A 22,269-nucleotide genomic window follows, 5' to 3' on the forward strand; every position below is an offset into this window, starting at 1 on the left:
ATTTATTTAACACATTATTATTATTATGTTATTTCTGTAGCTAAGATAATAGTATAATGACAATAATCTAATATATTATTTTATGATTTTCAAAGAAGAGAATACCTATTTAATTGTTGTATTTGTACAGTATAATCTATTATCAAATATAACGTTTTAACGAATTTATTTTATACACTTTTATGTGTAAATTTGTGCGGTGAACAGTCGTACATTAAGGTAATGCCGGATTGAGACTTTTCGGTCCACCAAGATTTTAAATTTTCACAGGCCCTCAACTAAATATCGGCCCATTTGACAAAAAATTGTTTAGTAAAAAAACGCAAAATATGAGTTTAGAACAAGATACATGCAATCTTTACACATTTAATTTTATACACTCATCAGTCATCATGACCTTGGTATGAGTAGTATGACCATTATTTTTAGTCAATTTACTATGACTTTATAATTTTAAAATTTGGTTTACTTTTAGATGGGTATATATTTATATAATTAGATGTAGGCGTGTACATATATTTTCCATTATTTCAATCCATTATTTTATAAGCAGCCCACCATGATTTTCTGGGTAGCTCGCCTCAATCCGGGCTTGTACTTATATATTTGAGAAAAATAAAAAATAAAATTAAATGATACTGATATAAGGTTTAAATATATTTATTTATATTACATGGTTTAAATATAAGGTAAATCAGTGAATGGTACCTGATATTATAGTGGTTTATAATTTTGTTTAATTTATATTTCTTGGACAAAAGAATATTTTAATACAAATTATTCTTAATTAAATCATGATTAAATAAATTAAATACTGTTAGCTTTTGTAAAATACTTAAATGCCAGAGATTAACATTTTCGATTACGATCAAAAAAGTATACCTATACGGATACGAGTTAAGGTTGGGTTCACGGCTCGCCGTGTCGTGTCGAGTTGTTCATATTCAACTTGTAGGTAACGTGTGACCAGTATTTTGTTACCTATGTATTAAATATACCGAACACTCAACATGACGAGGTGTGAATCCACCATAATGGATATGATACTTGTCTTGTACTGAAGTCGTTTATGAAGTTATCCAAATGTTATCAGAGTTTATGATTAAACAAGGCTTATCAGTTAGATAACAAATAATTACCGACCAGGACGTGAAATCGCTAACCCTCATGAAGTTAACAGCACAACAATAACCTGTAACAGATGCTTATTTAATGCAATTTTATAGATTCAACAAATTTGTTACCTATATAGGCCCCATTTCGAGATTAAATATCCATTTAGGTATCTACAATGTACCAATACCAAATTAAATATCTTTAGTATTTCTCTATATCAATGAGTGTATAACCATGTACACGTGTGTACAATTTGTCTACATAGCTATTATCTGTTCTATACAACAGTTTGTAAACAGTTTTTGCTTCTCAGTGACAATTTCAAATTCAAATTCACCCTAAATAAGATTAATAATTTGCAGTACGTCAGCATTCAGCACTGATATTGATCTACCAACGTACTTATGAAAGAAAATAAATCTATTGATACGATTTTTGTAAACTATATTTTTCCAAACTTCCCAATACACTATACATTTTCATCAAATGTTTTTTATTTTTTTAGTTTTATTTTCTATTAAATGTGAATACCATTTTTTTCGTAGGGTCGAAATTCTTGAAAATTCAATACAAGGTTCCTCGTAAGAAGTTGTATTAGAAGTTGGTAAATATTGAAGATCGATAAGCACAATTTTTTTTAAAGTATTTAAAGTTCAAAGTTTGACAAAATTTATAAAAATTTATAAAATGTTTAAACTATTTTGTAGTTAAAAACCAAAAAATTAAAAAAAATATTGACAAGGTTTTTTTTATAAGCATTTAAAGTTCACATTTGGACGAAATTACATATAAAACCAAGAATTAGTTGTATTTTATTGTAATTTAAAAATATTATTTGTAGGTACTTGAGACTTTTAGAGCACATCGTTATATTTTATATATACAATGGCATATTCAAACGTAATTTTTTAGGCAAAAATGAATTTAACCAACCGTAGTACTTATGGACAATGGTACGTAAAACAATATTGAGGGCACGTTAATAATAAGTAATTTTATTTTTATTATTACATTTCCCAATAAATACACTTTGTTAATTTATTGTGTTTCTTATTTATATTAATTTTTTATTTTTATTAATTTGAAAAAAATAACGGGCCAACTTATCGTAGGTATATACATAATAGTTTTCATAATTTAATTGAACGTAGGAAAAAAAAGAAATCTGGTCATTTTTGGCACATAGCGTTTGAAATATTTGCACTCCCAGGGGCCAGGACTAGGTATTCAGGTAGACCTTACCTGTTTTCCTCAACTAGGATAACAAATAGTCAATGTATATAATAGACTAATGTCATGCACACACGCATCAACCACACTAAGCAATTATAAAACGGTTAGGTGTGAATAAAAAGTGGATTCGGCTTCAAACTACCAGAAAAAAATCAAAAATAAAACTAATGGATTTAAAAAGATTAATCGCATGCTTTAAAATAAAACAATCATGTCAATCTTCGTTTGCATTTCCTTCCCCTCGCGAAAAATATCAGATATTATACGCCCTTAGTCACGTTAGTATGACGACATTCTCAATGATAAATTTCGGATACTATATATAAGTACACGGGCTGCTATATAGAATACCTAATGAATATAATAATGTGACCTATGACCGATTTAAACTAATATTGCTGTGCTATTATGTTTATTATAGGCATAGAAATTCAGCATAATGTTAAATTAGTTCGATTTGTGCGGGCTTACAATAATAGTATGCGTCGTAAACTCGTAAAGGACGACATGAGTCAGGGGTGGTTTATAAAATCTAAAGCAGATAATGACGTATTTGGCGATAAGAGATACATCCAATAATAAACCGATGGGCCCCACCGCGTGGTCTTATCTCTGTGAATAGGCGGCGGCCACGGTCGAGCATTTGAGTCAAATGTGTTCCGATTTTTCAATCCAATAATTCGATTATTTCTGTACAATACGCGTCCTGGTGCAGAGGACTGAGGAGTCTTATATTACATATTATTATTATACTGAGGTTACGCGAGCGTGTACCGGTTTTCGAATTATTTATTACTGTTGTTGTTTTTACTGTTACTAAACATTTTTTTATTTCACTTTTTCCTAATAAATTAAAAAGTATAACGTCATGCAAGTATCGTGAGTTTTAAAGGTGCTACCTGTTCATCATCACCGCGGTTTTTTCTTCTTATCGAACCACGGCTGTTGCTTTGAAAATGTTCATAAACGAATTCCCATTCATGGAGTCCATGCCGTCCAACAACAATTTCGTACTCAAGTCCGAGCCGTTTAGTGAAGGCATTTACAATGGAAACGTATGGATCACAGGTAATAATTGCGACAGCGATCGTTGTACAACACGACTCGTGCTATATAGGTGTCAAAACGAGTTGACAGGTCGTTGTAAGTAGGTAATAGGTAGGCGGAGAAGAATATTAGATATTTTATGTAACTTATATTATTCTATTTATATTCGATTCCAATCTAAACCATAATACTGTACACAATGATAATACCTATTAAGTGTGCCTATATTATTTATACCCATAAATCATATAGTATACCTCTTTATTATTACTTACGTGGATATAATAGTATAGCGCACATACCTAACGCATAGGTATACGTAATTGTACTGAATTAAGCAGTTTGTGTAATATATTGTTTTATTACATTTTCCAATTATATCATTATGATTATTATTATTATTGATCATATTATTGTGTCAGTAATAATTCGTAAGCTTTATCAGCAACTATATTTCCTGTTTGTTCATTTGCCTGTAATTCATTGGGAAACAAGTTCTAAACGGCAAACGCTATTTTAACCTATTTGTTTGTTATATTTTAAAATATTATGGTCATCTTAAACATCCCGAAAAACAGTACACTGTACAGCTGGTTATAATATTATATTCCAACAAATTCATTGTTACATGATTATTATTATAGTTATCACATTTTATGCTAGTTTGTAGTTTGTTTTTTTTAATACCCGACCAAATTTAAAATCTTCTTCGAAGTTTTTATTGCATATATCTGTGATGATGTCGAATTGATGTTATTGTACGGTTGGTTCTTGACATCGGCGGACGTCTTTCCCTCCGAATAATGAATAGATTTATTTTTCGAATATATTTCATTATCACTAGTTCGGTATAAAGATACTGTGGTCTGTAACACTGTTGTAGTGGCTCGCGGCTGCAGAATGCATAAATATTATAGTCTGTGGACTGTGAATGATAGTCCGGGCTCTGAGCGGTATTATAATTTATAATGCCTTATTAATGGTGTGATACTGTGATATTGATATATTATAATAATATGTTACCTATGTTTTTGATCTCTGTAGTTGTGTTGTGACGCAAACGACTAGTACCTAATACCCTACCTGTTTTGTATTCACGTTTGGCTGAAAACTATTTATGTTTATTCTTATGTTTTATTATATTGTTTTAAATGGAGTTAATAATACGAAATAGATAGTAGTATTATACTAGTATACTGACTACAGTCATAACTCATAATATTCTACTAAACTTGTTGAATTAATAAATTTATATAATTGTGTGAAATCATAATATCTGTTATTGTGCATTGCGTTGTTATAAAATATAATAATTTACGATTATTAATTACTCAATACCCCAGCAGTATAGTTAAAAATACAACAATAGCAATTTAAAATTAATTTCAATTCAGGATATTCCGTGATATTTTAACTTTCCAATTCCCAGTACCTTGGTATTAACTAGGTAATGTCTAATAACTGTACTGGTGTAGGAACCAGTAAGTATCAGTATTCAAAACTTTGTGTCTGGATAATATCGATCACTGAGTGTTTGCGGATTCTCATTATATTAGCTCAAAAGCTTTTGTTTTCACATTATATTTTAACAATATTATTTATGTTATCACTAATTATAGTCATTAATCATTATTACCTATACGGCTACAATACCCATTGCTCGATTATTATAGAATTCTGAACTGGGCTTTATACTGAATACTAACCACATTAATATGTTACTATATTATTGTTGATTGTTATAGCGTATAAAATATATATTATTCAAACGAGTATAGTTCTGGTATTGAGGTATGTGTAATAGTTTAAAAAAACAAATTAACCTATTTAAAATAAAATGTGTTACAAATTATCTGACATAAATTTTTATTTTTAATACTTTCCTATCTGTTATCATTAAATTTACAAATAACGATAAGTCATATGATGTTTAAACCAATTCTATCCTTCTCTGGACCTCTCTGTCCAGCGAGGGAACACGCCGTGGCCCGACAAAAATCGGTTCTTTCCTCATCCCCTCTCCCCACGTAACACTACGCCACCATGGAATCTGTGTCTAAGGGTGTGCACAGAATCGACGTGTCCTCTCGCTGGACAGGGAGAGATGCGAAATTTATCGAAAATGTTTACAATTAGGTTCAACACAAAACATTATCGACGAGTATTTAAAATACGCTTAATACTAGGTAAACTGACTTGCATTAGGCACCATTTGTCTTTTTAATTTTTAGGTCAATAAGTTTGAAATTTTTAATTAGCACAATAGCACATCTGTTAAAGGAATTTAAATAATAATATTTATGCATATTGCATATAGAACAATTTTTGTTTATTTTATATTTCAAATAGTAGCTATACCTATTATAGTTAGCTGATCAACATTAATATTTATCGTTTGTCTTATCTTATCAATTATATAGGTAGGTAATATTCTGTAACAAATCCATATCGGAAAAATGGTGTTATTTATAATTATAATTTTAAAAAAATAGCTCAACATTTGTTAACCATGGTTTCATGTGTGTACATCATAATACAAAAATATAAGATATGATCATTTTTCAATAATATTTTATTCAATTAATTAGCTACATTTTAAAATAAAACCAATAGATAAGTATATGAATATTTTTAAATATTTTATAATTTTAAAGTTAATTATAAATGTTTTTTCCGAGTTGAGGTATCTAAACTTATTTTTAAATTAAAACCTTTCAATTGAAGAACACTTATGTATCTATAGCACATCTAACGCTATAGCTAATTGCAACATTAGGTACTTCAAGGCTATCACATTCAACATTGTGTTTTAACTTAAGGAAATTTTATTTACGAAAATATAGATCATTTCTGGTTAATTGAGTGCTGTATATGAATGTATTTTTCTTTAAATAAAAAATGATCAATTATAGTTTGTTAGACACCGGAAATAGGTATTATTCCCTGTATTATTCTATGATTTTTGGTACATTTCTTTAAGTATTGTGTTTTCCATTTGTCTTATAATAATAGTGCATTAATACTGCATTATTGCGTATACAGCATCGCTCTACAAAATACAAATAGAGCATGCTATACTCTCAAGTCTTCACTGTATACTGATTTTAATCCTAATGTAACAATAAAATAATCAATGCACCTACAGGTAAAATGTTGATAATCTTTGATCTTTCCTCAATTGGCCTCTTAAATGCTTATAAAATAAAAATGCATCTTAAAACCAAATGTATATATTATGTGATATTGAGGAGTAAGTAGCTGATGTTGTATTATAATTAATACATATACATCTGATTATTCGTGCTCCTGTCTTACATTATCATATTTTTGTTTAAAATTTTTAGAAATCTCTTTATTATATAACAACAACTTAGTTCATATTTAATATTATTTATCCTTGATATTACTAATGGTGTAATAAAAAACTAATGTTTGTTCATTATATAATAAAGAAGTTATTATATACCTACATCGTTATTCCATTAATATATAAAAGTAGTGTAAAATACTGATTTATTAATATATGCATATATATATTTAATTTTAGATTCAAACTAATTTAAATTTAAAATGCTTATGTATAATGTTGATGCTTGAGAATATTCTCCAAACACGAGCATTTTAATGTTTTTTTATTGCTTACTAATACTTTCATAAAAATGTAACTACAATTTAAAAAATATTGCAATTGTTATGTAATTTTTATATATATAATATGCATAACTATAACAATTATAAGGTAGATAGAATATTTAGATTATAGTGTCATACATTAAAAAGTGTACGTAAGCCAAAGGGGTCATCCGCAGGAATTTTTCAAAAGGGGGGGGGGAGCAAAATGTTTTAAATTTTCAATGTTTTGTTTCATGTGCACTGACCCTACTTCTCCACTGCGGACGCCCATATCTAGGGTCCTATAAACTATTCAAATACTAAGATACATTGGTAATGACGTATATTTTGTGGTTTATTTGCTATGGTAGGTGTGTTATATTTATATAAATTATTATGAACACGAATCGACAATGTAGAAACAACTTTATGTAAATATTGCAAGACGGATTAATTTTTTAAATAATATTATTGTATTATCAAAACGAAATAGCACAATAAAAAAGAGGTGGGCAAGTGCGTACCACTCTGCTGTACAGTTGTAGGTGTCACTGTAATAGATGTATAACATTTAAAATCAATAATATACAGTGTTACGAAAAACGATTCTGAGCGAAGATAGTATGTTAGCCTTTATTAAATATATTTCATGATATATTTTTTATATTGCTGCTAAAGTAACTTATTTTGCTATTAGTATTACGGAAGGTTGATATCATTTTTACCGAAAACATTGCATTTATCACATTAATTAAAATTTAAACATTAAAATAGTCTATATTTCTGTTTTATTATATTATTTGTATTGACTTTTTGTTCATGGCATAAATAGGTAATAGCTTTTAATTGATCTGAATATTTTAAAAATGTAATTGCTTATAGGTACTAAAATGTATCATATTATAAGTCTCCTCGGGAAACATAAGAATTGAAGCATTGTTTAGACATTAGACTACTTATTGTGTACAGACCAGTACCTACGAAATTATACGGTTTTTACAATTATTAAATTTAATTAACGATTACTATACTATTTTTTAGATTCATCGAAATAAAAAATAATCTCTTTCGCAATTTATTTTTAAAAAGTTGATTCTTACTTCCTTATTCGTCACTTTACCTATATTTCTTAAATTGCACAAAAGATTAAGTATGTATACATATTTAGAAATGCCAAAAATCAAAATTTAAATATATAACAGTGGTGAGCATGCTTGGTGTATCAACTTGTGTATAGAAATATAGAATCGCCGAAAAAAAGCCCATAAAAAATTAAATATAAATGTGAACACATGTATACTTTACTCCTAATTGGTAATTAGTAATTACCGTGTGGAGTGTACCTATACCAAAATATAAAATATAATGAAAATAATGCCATAAATTATTATCATGTGTAATTTTTGTATAAATGTAGTATGTATATTCTTAAGATGTTATATACTTATATCCCTGACGTTTTTTACTTATAACTTAACACTGTGTATTATGTATAAATGAGTTCATATTTACATTTAAATTCTTTTTACTATTACAAGTTGTTTTTTATACATAGTTAATAGTTAAGCATAAGCCATATTTAAACTAATAATTATTTATATTTGAAATTGTTCATTGAATAAATGGATAAAAAAATGTTTATTTTTAGTTGAGGATCCGCATATACAATTGTCTACATTGGCTGTAATAATTTATGAGTTATTAATTGCTAATTAGGAGTAAAGTTGCATAGGATATGTGTTCACATTTATATTTGATTTTTTCCGTCTACCAAAAACATAGTATATAATTGGTTTTCTGTAACGTGGAAAACGTAAAAATCGATACTTAGGACATTTGTGCGTGCTCGTGTATTCATGTGCAATTTGTCTAACTCACATATCAAATGAGCAATAAATAATGATTTTAAAAAGTTGGACTTTATAACAGTTATTTCAATCAATTATTCTTACTTACTTTATATTATTTGTTTTTTATTTAGCTCCAGTGATAGTGGTTGTCAACTGTAATTATACTACCTATTTACATTTTGTTTTTGATCCTTAAATTCTAGATTTTTAATTTTAAATAAAATATGGCTGGTTAGAAATTTCTTCTTTCTTTTGACGATCTACACTTGCATGCAATTGTTTGCGTATATTATTCTCTTCTCGCATTGTTCCATTGTAACAACACTCGTTTCATATGTATTTCACACATTCTGACATTCACTGTTAAATGAACATCCTACAGGTTAGACGAGTATAATTTTAGGTTAAGTAGGTTCACTGTTTATTATTATTATTATTATTCTCGTGAATAATATTCAAATATTATCTATAAATTAATTAAACATTTTGATTTTTGGTCAACAATAATGAGAATGTTAAGATGTTTTGTCTTGCAATCTTAGAATATTTGACTTCTCTTCAATGATAGTGCTAAAAATTAATAACCCAATTTTGAAACCTTTTTTGGTCTTTACTTATTTTTCATATTATTGTAATCTCAGTATTTATTATTCTTTTATTTTAAAAAAAACCTATCATAATTGAATATTGATTTCAGTGATGCTTATAAATTATAATAATATTATGTAAGTAGGCATGGGAAATAAAAATAAAAATACCGAAAATGCATGTGCAAATTATTATACTATATCTAAGCTCTTTTTCTAATACCAGTTTTCTAATATAGTATACAAATATCAAGACGCATGATGCACCTATAAGTAGATATTATTGTAAGACATTATTAATTGAACTTGTCTGTGTGTCTGCCCCCGCGAAAAGAATGGGTGGTAACTGGTAAGGCAACGGCGTGACATTATCGTGCGTGCGTGTAGGTGCATCGCTGGTACCTCTGCTGCCTCATGGTCCATGCTGTTTTGCCGGCCAACGCGCACGTGGGACAAACTCCTGAACTGTATCATAATAAATAAATATTATATTATTATCGTCATGGCGATGACATCATGTAGCCCTGTGCTGTATACCCGAATTTACTATGGCGCTGTTCTGGTGAGCTGGTATGGCGGTATAAAGACCGCGCTCGCCGTGTCTCGTGCAACAGGTTTCTATTGCCGAAATACACATAATATTATTATTATTGTAATAAGTACGAATAACGATACAAATTCAAATATATAATAATATTATAAATCAAAACATAATAATAATATCAATAATATGATAATATGAGAATGATAAAGCGTGGTGCACCGTGCACAGAGTGCTCAATACCATCATAATTATTGTATTATAATATTATAGTACCTGTATTATTGTGTATATTATGTTATTGTGCCATGTGCAGTATCTATTATATACATACCTACGTCTTATTATTGTCGGCTTGTAGGTAAATTATGTACACCGGACAAAGTCCGCGGCCAGAGATGAAATTGTATTATCTGTTGGTTTTCATGATATCCGAACTGCGAGTGTATAATATATATATTGATATTATATACACACACACACTTATTTTGTTGATAAAACCTAGTAAATAAAGTAATTTGAATATTAATTTGTAAATACAAATATGATGATGTCAAAAACTACAGTATAGGCACCTGGCCATAGGTAGGTGCGCGCGGCAGTAAATCGAGAAACGCTGTCCGGTGTGTATATTATCGCAGACGGCTGCGCGGTATATTTTAATAATATTATATATTATGTAGTCCGCGTTTACTGTAGGCCTCCATCATGCCCGACCGTTACTATTGTTCTAGAATTATTTATGTTTTCTTTATGATCATCATTATTGTAATATCATTGTAAAATATTTCCCGCGTCCGTCCGTCCGTCCGTCGCCACCGAACGCGTTCTGTTGTTTAAACGTTTTTTTGTCTATCCCGTTCATATATTAGAATAATATCTTAGGTAAAGTACAAAGTTCAACTGTGTGCTATAATAGTACAAACACCCAAACGAAAATGCGTAAGTTATTTACAAGAGACGTATTCATAAATACATTATTATTATTATTGCATCGGTTTTCGGAGTGTATTTTGTTGTTGGTATTCATTGGCTTATATACATTCATCAAAGCAGTTTAATACGGACTACAGCTCTGCTGGTATAGTGCACCCTACTGTAATTTTGTAACAAATATTTATTACACGGCTCTAAACAGTCTGAACGATATTCACTATTCGCATGCATATAATTACTATTATTTTACCTATCAATTATCATACTTGTCGTATTACCTATGTAAGCAATGGTCAACAAGTGAACAGTTTCATATACCTTAACTCGCGAACGCGATGCTGTTTTTCATTCAAATGTCTATGTATTATTGTTGGGTTTAGAACGTCCTTAGAATAACAAATTGAAGGAGAATACGTAAAAATAATATGGACCTTAACGGTAACGGTCGGTTGGTCGTAAATATAGCTTTTGAGAAAATATGTCATTATAAATGTTCTCTATATTCTATCATTTTCTGCAGTAAAAATTCCTCGACATTTCGACATTTTTCTTTGTTCCATAAGTCAAACAGAATGTAGCAAATATTAGTTTTTGTCGTCGAGACTGTTGCGATTGTTTTATCCGGGTGCAACGTTCAATATTGTTTCTCCCCCTTCAGAAAAATAGGTAAATTGAAATGAAATGAAATATTTCTGTGCTGTATAGTACCCATGGTAATATACCTATAAGGTACCATAGATTATCATAAGTACACAAACGGTGTAGTATACATTGATAAGTCTGAACAAACAATCATTAACATAATGGTAATAAATAATTAAGTTATTTTTGAATCTGTATAATCATATTCATTAAATAGGATTTAAATTGTACATCAATAAAATAATGGTGTCTACTGAAATAATAATTTTTTATCTGTGCCTCGAAAAAAATGTGTATTTTCTGACCTACAAAATTATACGCTAGGACTGAAGCATTAAGATATACAATATTCACTTCCCCTTTAACTACGTTTCCTGTACTAGTCACAGGCCGCACACAATATTTATTACGCCATAGTTTTCACATAAAATATATATTATTATATAAGTGAGCTAAACGTTATTTGGTGTATTTTATTTTTTAACGTCGGTCAAATCACGTAGGTACAATACGATTTATTGAAGTTCTGATTTATTGCTTTTAATTTTTAACTGCAACATATTGCGAACATCGTATATAGGTACCTACGCCATGAATAAATCATATTAGGTATTACGTAATTGATGATATCGAATATATATTTTTCGCAGCCGTAATGAAATAAGATGGCAATATAGCGGAAAATTGGGAAATATTACATATATTATGGCAATCGTGGCTATATTATAGAAAGCGTTATTATAGGTATAATATACTGAAAATTGTGATTTCATAGGTGATACACAGCCACTGGTATTATAGTGGTACACTGGTACCCGATGACTATACCCGCTATAATTAAAATGCATGCTAAACTTGGTTGTACTCGAGTTTCCGGCTAATGACCAATGAGCAATTTATGTATCTAATTTGTATTATTTGTACTTATAGAAATACTCATAATATAGCAAATCAAGTGAAACTCCCTAATATAGAGTCACTGTACCTGTATAATACATTGTTAATGTATATTCTGTATAAATATTTATTCATATCACTATATTATACTTACTTGAGTAGTCGAGTACCTATGATAGTATAAAGAGTAAAGATATAAGAGTTTTAGTTCTTACATGCTTTATTTGGGACTGGTTTTGTGGCCAAATATATGTACCTATATAAATATAATATGGCATCTGCCTGCCCCATGGTTTTAATACGACTCAACGCCCAGGGGTATGGAATAGAACTAAGCCTACCGACTTTTCAAAAATTGCATCAGAAAACGATGCGAGACAACAATGCTTATCATTATTAGTAGTATACGTTGACCACATTAACCCATATTTTCTTCAGATTTCCTTTTAATTTCTCTATCAATTATCTTGTTATCTATATGAAAATAATCGTTATTATAACTAAAAGTCTTTGGGGGTTTAAGATTTAAAAAAAAAATAATCGGCAATAATTTATTTTTGAGATTTAGGGGGATGGAGTGTATGGATGTTAGGGGATCCTAATGTATAATACCCACTTGATACAATAATATTAAAAAATATCGTTTCAAGAAAATTAAAGGAAACTTATTTATAGCAGAAACGGACCTCAACGGCATGCCGGTGCACCGCGAGCAGACCTATTTGCAGACCATTGACACTCCGCAGGTACACTCGCCGCCCATGACCAATCAGAACCAGGCGTGCTCCATCTGCGGCGACCGGGCGACTGGCAAACACTACGGGGCGGCGTCCTGTGACGGCTGCAAAGGATTCTTCCGGCGGTCCGTCCGCAAGAGCCATTTCTATTCGTGCAGGTGAGTCGTTGTAGATCAGCGTTTTCAAAATAATTGTTTTCCTCGACCGACCGATTTCGATGTAAACGCGTACCATTTATATACATATTATATACCATTGATTATTATCTAGTATAAAATACTAACACCGTTTGTTCGCATCGTTGTCCCGACAGATTTTCGAGAAACTGCATCGTCAACAAGGACAAGCGCAATCAGTGCCGATACTGTCGTTTGAGGAAATGCTTCAAAGCCGGGATGCGAAAAGAAGGTATGTCACTGATGACGAAACGACCGCCGATTATTTCAACAGCTTAATCGATCATTTGATTTAAATAAAATATTACAAATAAATTTACAATGCACTATTATACCTACCATATTGTAAAATAATGATATCGTTTTTGTGAACTTTCTAGCCGTGCAGAACGAACGCGACAGAATCAATTGCAGACGACCCAGTTACGAGGAGCAACCGTGCGCCAGCGGTTTGTCCGTCACGTCGCTGTTGAACGCCGAAATCTTGTCCCGCAGCGAATCCGATGCAAGTGATATAATTGATAATATCTTAATAACAATATAAGTACAATGTATATCGTGTTAAAGCACCTGTAGTGCATCGTTTCTTTCGAAAATTATGTCGTTTCCGCTGTAACATTTTTTTCCTTCAGAATAATTTAGAATCGTTTCACGGTCGTCTTGACGAACGGCAATATTATAATAATTATTTATAAACCACATAGTTCTATCTATAGAATTATTAACATTTTTATTTTAAAGTGTCATAACATTGTAACAAATGTGTGTGTATATATATACTGATTCGTAATAATAGTACCTACTACCTACACAAGTAAGAAATGGAATAGTTTCTAGTAAGATATTCAAAAACCAAACAGGTCAAATAATCATATCCGTTAAATTAACATTTCAAATGTGATAACCTAATATATTGAGGATAAAACTAATTCTAGTATGAATATCTTAAAAAAATAAAAGTATGCGAAAACTATAAAAAAAATATATAATTTAATAGGTCCCTTATTTAGGTCAATATGTATCACTTATTATTTATCCATCATAATATCAGCATACTCGATATTTTTTAGATGACATGTTCAAAAATAAACTATACCGTATAATCTATAATAAAGGTTTGGTGTCCACGATAGTGACGTCCTCGTATTAACCCCCGGTCAATGGTAAAGGGTCCTCAATATAATAATTACATGCGTCAGATAGAAAACTAGAAATAATTCTTTTAACCGATCAAACCCCACTACCGATTTGTGCGAATAGTTGCTTTTATTATTAATATTATTATCCCCATATTCTTTATGACGTCCAATATTTATTGTGATTTATGATTGTTTACAGACGGCTGAGGACTCTAACCTAGCGAACAAACAAGTGGCGAACATAGGAGACGTGTGCGAATCCATGAAAACCCAATTGCTCTTCCTGGTCGACTGGGCCAAGCGTATACCCGCGTTCACAGAACTCCAGCTGAACGACCAGGTACGTTATAATATCCGTTTCCGTTATTTTTACTGATGGGGCTGCGACCTTTGAAAAGTATGAGAACCTACATTGTTACATAACGTGTCACATTGTTCTACAATAGGTTTCGTTGTTACGAGCTCACGCGGGAGAACACTTGCTCTTGGGTTTGGCTAAGAGGTCGTTAATGCTCAAGGACGTGCTGCTGCTGGGAAACAATCGCGTTATAACCCGTCACGTACCTGGTAAGTGAAAACTAATTATTTTAGTTGAGAAATATTAATAATAATGATAATATATAAGATATTTACTAGTTAGGTTACCAATCGAAAAATAAAATATTACATTGTGTGGTGTCATGTAGGTGCAAGGCTCGAATACTATTTTTGCTGGAACTCTAGTCACCCAATATATTAACTGAGAAGGTGTATAGCTGGGTGTAACCCCTTACTACCCCCCCCCCCCCCAAACTATATAGTTATCGATAATAATACGAATACAATTTGTCATTTACATCTAATATCTTACGTATTATACCTTATGTATTGAGTATTATCCGAACGGAGGAAAATCATAATTGCCAAACACTACACGTACCTATGGTAAAATATATATCTGGAGTTTGAAGTGTACCTAGTCGTGTTGTATTATTCTGTCATTGCATTTCTGAAGAAAACAGCTATTCTGGTTGTCCTTGTTTATATCACCTATTTCAAAAATACTGTACCACAAAAATAACATTTATGTTCAATAATTTTAATAGGAAACAAAATGATGTTTACTTAGTACTTACCTAGAATGATAAGCAATTGATTTGGAAGGATTTGGCAAAGCTTCGGCTAAGTCCCTCAAGCCCCGTCTATAATGGCGCCAATATTGTGTAATAATAATTTACTATACATTGCGCGAGACTGTACTGGGTAAATTGGTACCTACTAAATGTATTTTGAACACATAATAGTATGCCCAACAAGGCCATGTAACCGTGTAAGTTTTACTCATTCACTCTCGCCCCTCTTCCAAAAAACACCACTAACGGTCAAACGCGGTTTTGACAATAATTATTAAAATATTATAATATAATAATATATATGCGTCTAACATCAAACTATTGTATTTGACCATCAGACAACGGGATCCCGTCGGACTTGGACATAAGCAGAGTGGGTTCGCGCGTATTGGACGAGCTTGTCAAACCGTTGAACGACGTGCAGATCGACGACACCGAATTCGCGTGTCTAAAGGCCATCGTTTTCTTCGATCCAAGTAAACAAATTTTTAATTCAACAGTAGATACCTACCTACCCACCTATCTTTATTTTATTATTGTATCACGATGCCGTTTCCCCGTAATTATTATGACACGATGTCATGATGCCTGGTGCCATGTATTAATGTGCAGTTACCGCAGCACCTGCAACGTGATTTTCACAAACGGATTTTTAACATTTTCTTTTTATCCATACAGACGCCAAAGGCCTAAACGAATCGGACCGCATCAGACGCATGCGCAAGCAAATCCACAGAAACCTAGAAGACTACATCAGCGACAGGCAATATGAGACGTGCGGACGGTTTGCTGAACTGTTGCTCACGCTGCCAGCGTTGCAGTCGATCACCTGGCAAATGATCGAACAGATTCAATTCGCAAAGTTGTTCGGAATGGCACACATCGAACCGCTGTTACAGGAGATGTTACTCGGAGGTATAAACTCGCTTGCTTATGTATTACGATATAATAATAATAATATCGATTATTATTCCATTGAATATTCCGATAAGTCTAGGTAGTGACTCTTTTTTACCTACATTCGCTGTACGTATATAATATAATTGAGTCCCAATACCTAAGCGGGGAAAAATAATATACTGCTAATTGAGTCCCGGGTTTAAACGAGAACTTTTCTAATTGAGTCCGAGGATTATTTTCAGTAAAATATAAAATCAATTATTATATATGTGTATGGAGACGACTACGTGATATCATTGATTATAAATACTAGTATTTATAATCAATGGTGATATCGTTCATACTATTTGTATGACTCGTCGGACAATATAGCAATATGTCTAACATAATATGTGGGCCGAGAATATTATTGGATTTTATTTCTGCCGTCGCTAAAGTATAATAATATTGCCTTCTACCGATATCATTATATTATACACTCAGGTTTACGAGATACCTACACCGAACACCATGGATGAAGTTAGGTTAAGTAAAAGAAAAAAGTGTTTTTTTGATCGATGGATACAAATTGTATACATGAACAATTATCGAAATATCACTTATTATGTTTTTTTTAAGTTTGATGGGATTCGGTTACGACAGATAGTATTATGTAGTAACGTTGATTATAAATACTAGTAGTATAATAGTATTTATAATCAATGGTAGTAGTAATGCGGACTCAATTAGTATTATTATTATTATTATACCTGACATTTCACGGAACTCAATTCTTTTTAAAAGGTTTTATTGACACTCAGTTTGTTTGGAGTCCATACATTATTTGTATTAGAGAAACACAATAAAGGTGGTTAGTAGACTTACAAACATTAATTTGAAAACTGAAAAGTATTTTAAAAACATAAAGCAAATATTTCAGACTTTTGAGTTGAACAGGTTTGACTTTGAATAGATAATAACCGAAATACAAGATTTACATACTATAAGAGTAAATTGTGTTTATTATTTTGATGCTTATTTGTTTCTGTTACTTAACATTTGAGAGGGTTGGTTAGACATTTTAACTTTCAAGTGTTTTTATTTGTGTTGAGTGACATTAATATCTTTGGCGTGAATTGGCAGCTTTTTTAATCAATAATATTTGTCATAGGAATGCCCTCAAAATTAAATGATTTTAATACTTTATTCTTTTCTTACTAAACAGGAGCTTCTATCGATCCTGATGCAAACGCCCATCAAGATAACAAAAACATCAATGTCATCAATGTGCCATAAACTAAACAATGCATTGAAATCCCAGAACATCTATTGTGATTGACCACAGAGTTGAATTCTTTATAATACAGCTAGATATATAGGTTGATTACTTCTATTATCAATTTACATAATATAATGTTAAATGTTAATAATTGTCATAATATATTGCCCCGACTTATTTGAATAATAATTTTAATATTGAGATGCTATTAATTTAAATACCTATCTGGTTAACATACTATTTTTGTTATTGTTTTATTTTTATTTTATTATTATAATTGTAAGACTCTCATTACTGTACTCCCCTCTCTCAATAAATCGAGTAATACAACAATCAGATTAGGATCTCTTATAACCTACTATACCTGTAAAAAACAGAATTATTCAATAACCTTGATTAAATATTCAAACTACATACTATATCGACACTACAAACATATGTGTACCTTTGTTTGACAAATTATATTTTTTCTATTTATGTTTGATTCAATGTTGTTAATATACTACTATTTCATTGTCAATAATAAACATATATTTTCAAGTACTTTGTAAACTAGTATAACTATTTTGTATTTTGTCATTAGGTATAGTTAGGTAAATTATGTATAATAATTCAATTGTTTTATAGAATTAACAAACAATAATTTTTATTACATTTTTAATTAAAATAAATAAGCAAATTGTAATTTATACTTTTATTTTAAAACTTATAGTCTGTATATTATAATTATTTATAGATTAATAAGACCATAATTGTACCTTTTTAAAGACATTTTTTTTATTTGGAATTTATAAATCAAAGATTATTATTATTATTATTGATCTGTATATTGCATTATTATTGTATATTTTATTATCTAATTGAAACTATAACGCTGTGCTATTCAACAACATAAAAATTATGTACCTACACAATAACAGAAATATATTTTGTGAAATAAGCACTATTATAATAATATAATGATGTACCTATATAATCAATGATAGAAGTTTTATTGAAAATTAATTTTATTGTAGTGATGTAATATATTATATTATAATAAATGTTTGTCAGGTTTATAAAAATGAAATATATTATTATTGCATGTTACTTAAATTTTTGGTTGATTATTATTACAAATAAACTAATAATTATAACTAATATATTGTAATTTAAAGGCATGTGTACAACATATCAAATTAGCATACATCAGAACCAATTTGTGTTGTTGATTTTAATATTAGACTATTAGAGCGAATTAACCTATATCAAATTTAATAGTAAAAACATTATTTTTGTTTGTACACCAATGTGTTAAGACATTTTTATTTTTAATAGGTAGTTATAAGCATTTATAAATACAATTATTTTACATAATATGTGTACTCACCCAAAAAACCAACATACGATCACATTCTAAGGTTGATAATAGGTAAATTTAGTATTTACAATAATATTAAAGATAACATAACGAAATCGGTTGTGTTGAAAGAAAATTGTATTGTTAAAATATAGTAAATTAAATGAGCTTAATATGCTTATTATCAGGGCTTGGAACTTATAGCATTTGCATATCCATCGTAAGTGATGTAAAACAGAGCAGTGTTCACCGATACATTTTATAGAAAGGAGAATTCAAATATGAAATTTTATTTTGCATATTTTGGGGTTTTTCGCATATTTTTTTTTTTTTTTTGGTATACTGACTCATATTCAACAATTTTTAATGATAATGGATAATAATATTGTTCAAAATGTATTAATAATTGTTGCACATGAACCTGATTTATAAATACTTAACAAAAGTAATTTGAAACGATTGAAAACCATGTGGTTATCTACTTATCTGAGATGGCTTATTGAAAAATGTTCGATATGCCTACTAAATACTTATACTCGTTATCACTCGGCAAGTGAAGAACATAATTTATTTTATTATTTAATTTTTTATTAATTAATAATCTCATTAATTATATTTAAATCACAATTTGTTTTTATATTTATATCAAATAAATTCTTTTTTTTCATTATTAATGTATATTTTCAAGTTTATTGGTTCATATATAAGCACATATTTTAGTGCTTTAAGTCCCAAACCCTGCTTATTATGGAGCATCGTCTTAATTCTTTAAACAAAAAAACTGAATAGTTAATTATACCATTTTTGTGGTCATCTGATTGTATTGTTTGACTGTTTTCTCAGCAGAAAACGTATTAAAGAAACCTTAAGCAACAGACCAGCTGAACCCCCTTCCCAAAGTGGCATTCCAAAAACTTAATACACTCCATATATTATGTATTTTAAATTGCTCACTGTTTCCCTATACAGTAACTGATGAATTAGATATTTGTATAATATACAGCTTCTGCACTGATTACCAGATGTTAACATTTATGATTACACATGTTAATTTTGTAATCAAGTGTAAACAAAATTCAAGTTACTAATTTTACACGAAAATTTATACATTTTATTACAAATACCTTATTATATAATAACAATTTCACTATGATTTTAATTTGAATCACAATTTACTTTGGCCACTTAATCCAAATCCATTAGCATCTGCCATAAAATTATTTAATTTTTATTCTAGAACACGATTTTCATGAATTTTTCGTTTTCTGTAATTCAATATCATGGCAGCAATTTCCATTTGACCTGATCCTTCGGTTAAATAAGTATTTAAATGTTGCTGTGCTACTCGAGCATCATTAAATATCAACCTCTCAAGACAGTCAAGTCTATTAAAGCATGGCAGATTATCATCTATATTTTGAGCCCAATCCATTGTCTGTTTAAATCTGTCAATGAATGTCTACATAAGAACAAGAATAAAAAACAAATATAATACCTATTTATTTTTATAATGCAGGTGTTATAATAAATTATAAATTTGTGTTAATTATTACTTGAATTAATGTTCTTCGGACTTCATATGCTTCTCGATGTTCTAATTGAGACAAAAATTTTCCAAATAAATAGAAATGCTTACACAACTTGAATAAATCAACTACGTTTGCATCAGCCGTTAAGACACCTCTAAAAATATAAATAAATGTTTGAATATAGCTTAAATCAAAAAATCAAAAAATCAAATATAATATTAGTTAATACCATACATACCTGTAAATTTCATTATATGCTTTGGGCATATCAAATTGAATTGATTTTCCTGCTAAAAACACTTTAATCATCCATAAGGGAAGTTCAAATTTTGGATCAGATTCTTCATCTTTTTCAGGGTTAGTCGAATCTAAAAAATCTAAAAAAATATATGAAAACTTTTATTTTACTACTCGCTGCATTTTCCAAACTATATTACATAATACCTATCTTAAATAATGTTTTCAATTTGAACTAATACACATCACAGCATACAAATAAAATAAAAGTGAGGGTAAAAGTGTATACTTTTATAGATTTATTTGAATATGAAAAAAAAAATAGGTAGATAATAGTCTGAATGAATCTAGAGAACAAAATCAATGGAAAAAAGGCCAAGGGGAACCAAACTTGACTTATTTATCTATACAACTAGGTAGCTGATATTAATTAAATATAAATGAGCTGATATGGCATAGAGACATAGTATACTGGTATTAGACACAAGAGAAGATCATACTTTACAATAATAAAAATAAAAACTTACCAAGATATTCAACTTTTTTAATAAATGAACATTGAATTTTTTCTTGAGCAGCCATTATGGCATCAATTGAGAAGTAATGTGGTTTTATATTTCTGAACATCCTAGTCTGCGAAAATTATTTTGAAATCATAAACAATTTATATAGTATTATAATGATGTAAAAACGATATTATAAAAAAAAGAATGCAACATACCGGCTATATTATATTGTTCTGTGATTATACTCAATATTGATACAAAAAAAAATGTTTTACTGTCAGTTATTTGACGTATAAATTAACAACAGTAGTCCCGATTTGTGTTTTAAATAAATATAACATAATAAATCGGTGAGGAATTCGTTTTTTTAAATCACTAAACCGTTAGAGTAATATGGCGTTACTCCAAATTCCAATAACAGATATCTTTATTATATATTTTACCAACTATTGTATACAGATAAATGTATTATCACAAAGAAAGCTCTTGTAAATCATGAAGGCTAGAGATAAGGAAGTAAAACTACCGAAAAAAACGTCCCGTAAAACATTGCACACTAATTTCTCCACCAGTCAGCGTGGCGGTCAAACCTAGGCTAGCTCGGAGTGTAATATTAACCCGTATTAGATAGGGACATACTCGACTTTATTACCTTTATTAAAAAATTATAATTATAAAACTAAAAATCGTATTTAAATTATAACTACACCATCGTATTCAACGAAAATTTATCTTTAAGAATAAATAACTAAAATTAATATTAGTGTTCAATGTTTACGTAATAAATGTTCATATAAATAGTAACAATATGTAAAATGTGGTAGATTATTACTATAGGTTTCTTTAAGTAAATATTTAGGCTATAAATAGACTTG

The 22,269-nt window shown here is 29.7% G+C and overlaps 2 protein-coding genes and 1 long non-coding RNA gene across 6 annotated transcripts; 1 reads left to right on the forward strand and 2 right to left on the reverse strand.

The window, feature by feature from the left end:
- The first annotated feature begins 3,016 nt into the window (after positions 1-3,016).
- On the forward strand, positions 3,017-18,308 carry LOC111038891 (transcription factor HNF-4 homolog). 4 transcript variants are annotated; one of them, XM_022322157.1, is made up of 9 exons: positions 3,017-3,417; positions 13,137-13,356; positions 13,512-13,606; positions 13,755-13,879; positions 14,713-14,853; positions 14,960-15,080; positions 15,964-16,101; positions 16,304-16,540; positions 17,730-18,308. In XM_022322157.1, the coding sequence occupies exons 1-9, from the start codon at positions 3,306-3,308 to the stop codon at positions 17,798-17,800; spliced, it is 1,260 nt and encodes a 419-aa protein (XP_022177849.1). In that variant the 5' UTR covers positions 3,017-3,305; the 3' UTR covers positions 17,801-18,308. The 4 variants fall into 4 exon arrangements, with proteins under 4 accessions (XP_022177849.1, XP_022177850.1, XP_022177851.1 ...); XM_022322158.1 differs by having other exon boundaries at positions 13,140-13,356; positions 17,730-17,841; XM_022322159.1 differs by lacking the exon at positions 3,017-3,417 and adding an exon at positions 10,816-10,928 and having other exon boundaries at positions 17,730-17,841.
- LOC111038892 lies at positions 9,623-10,544 on the reverse strand. Its single transcript, XR_002605027.1, has 3 exons — positions 10,321-10,544; positions 9,983-10,063; positions 9,623-9,910 (listed from the first exon to the last, which is right to left on the reverse strand). It is a non-coding gene; the product is annotated as an uncharacterized LOC111038892 (long non-coding RNA).
- Positions 18,309-19,497: 1,189 nt separating the features above from the next.
- On the reverse strand, positions 19,498-21,879 carry LOC111038893 (DNA replication complex GINS protein PSF3-like). Its single transcript, XM_022322162.1, has 5 exons — positions 21,610-21,879; positions 21,416-21,521; positions 20,890-21,028; positions 20,676-20,805; positions 19,498-20,581 (listed from the first exon to the last, which is right to left on the reverse strand). Exons 2-5 carry the CDS (start codon positions 21,513-21,515, stop codon positions 20,351-20,353), a joined length of 600 nt encoding a protein of 199 aa, XP_022177854.1. The 5' UTR covers positions 21,516-21,521; positions 21,610-21,879; the 3' UTR covers positions 19,498-20,350.
- Positions 21,880-22,269: the final 390 nt, after the last annotated feature.

Source organism: Myzus persicae, unplaced genomic scaffold (assembly GCF_001856785.1).
Source record: "Myzus persicae strain clone G006 unplaced genomic scaffold, MPER_G0061.0, whole genome shotgun sequence".
In the NCBI taxonomy this organism is placed as follows: domain Eukaryota; kingdom Metazoa; phylum Arthropoda; class Insecta; order Hemiptera; family Aphididae; genus Myzus; species Myzus persicae.

Excerpts from the sequence above, each read along its gene's own strand:
- LOC111038891 (XM_022322157.1), top strand. The coding sequence starts at position 3,306 with ATGTTCATAAACGAATTCCCATTCATGGAGTCCATGCCGTCCAACAAC. Across the intron at positions 13,357-13,511 it reads AGCCATTTCTATTCGTGCAG|ATTTTCGAGAAACTGCATCG; the intron begins GTGAGTCGTTGT and ends TTGTCCCGACAG. Across the intron at positions 15,081-15,963 it reads TATAACCCGTCACGTACCTG|ACAACGGGATCCCGTCGGAC; the intron begins GTAAGTGAAAAC and ends TTTGACCATCAG.
- LOC111038893 (XM_022322162.1), bottom strand. The coding sequence starts at position 21,515 with ATGTTCAGAAATATAAAACCACATTACTTCTCAATTGATGCCATAATG. Across the intron at positions 21,029-21,415 it reads TAAAAAAGTTGAATATCTTG|ATTTTTTAGATTCGACTAAC; the intron begins GTAAGTTTTTAT and ends ATATTTTTTTAG. Across the intron at positions 20,806-20,889 it reads GCATATAATGAAATTTACAG|AGGTGTCTTAACGGCTGATG; the intron begins GTATGTATGGTA and ends TTATATTTTTAG.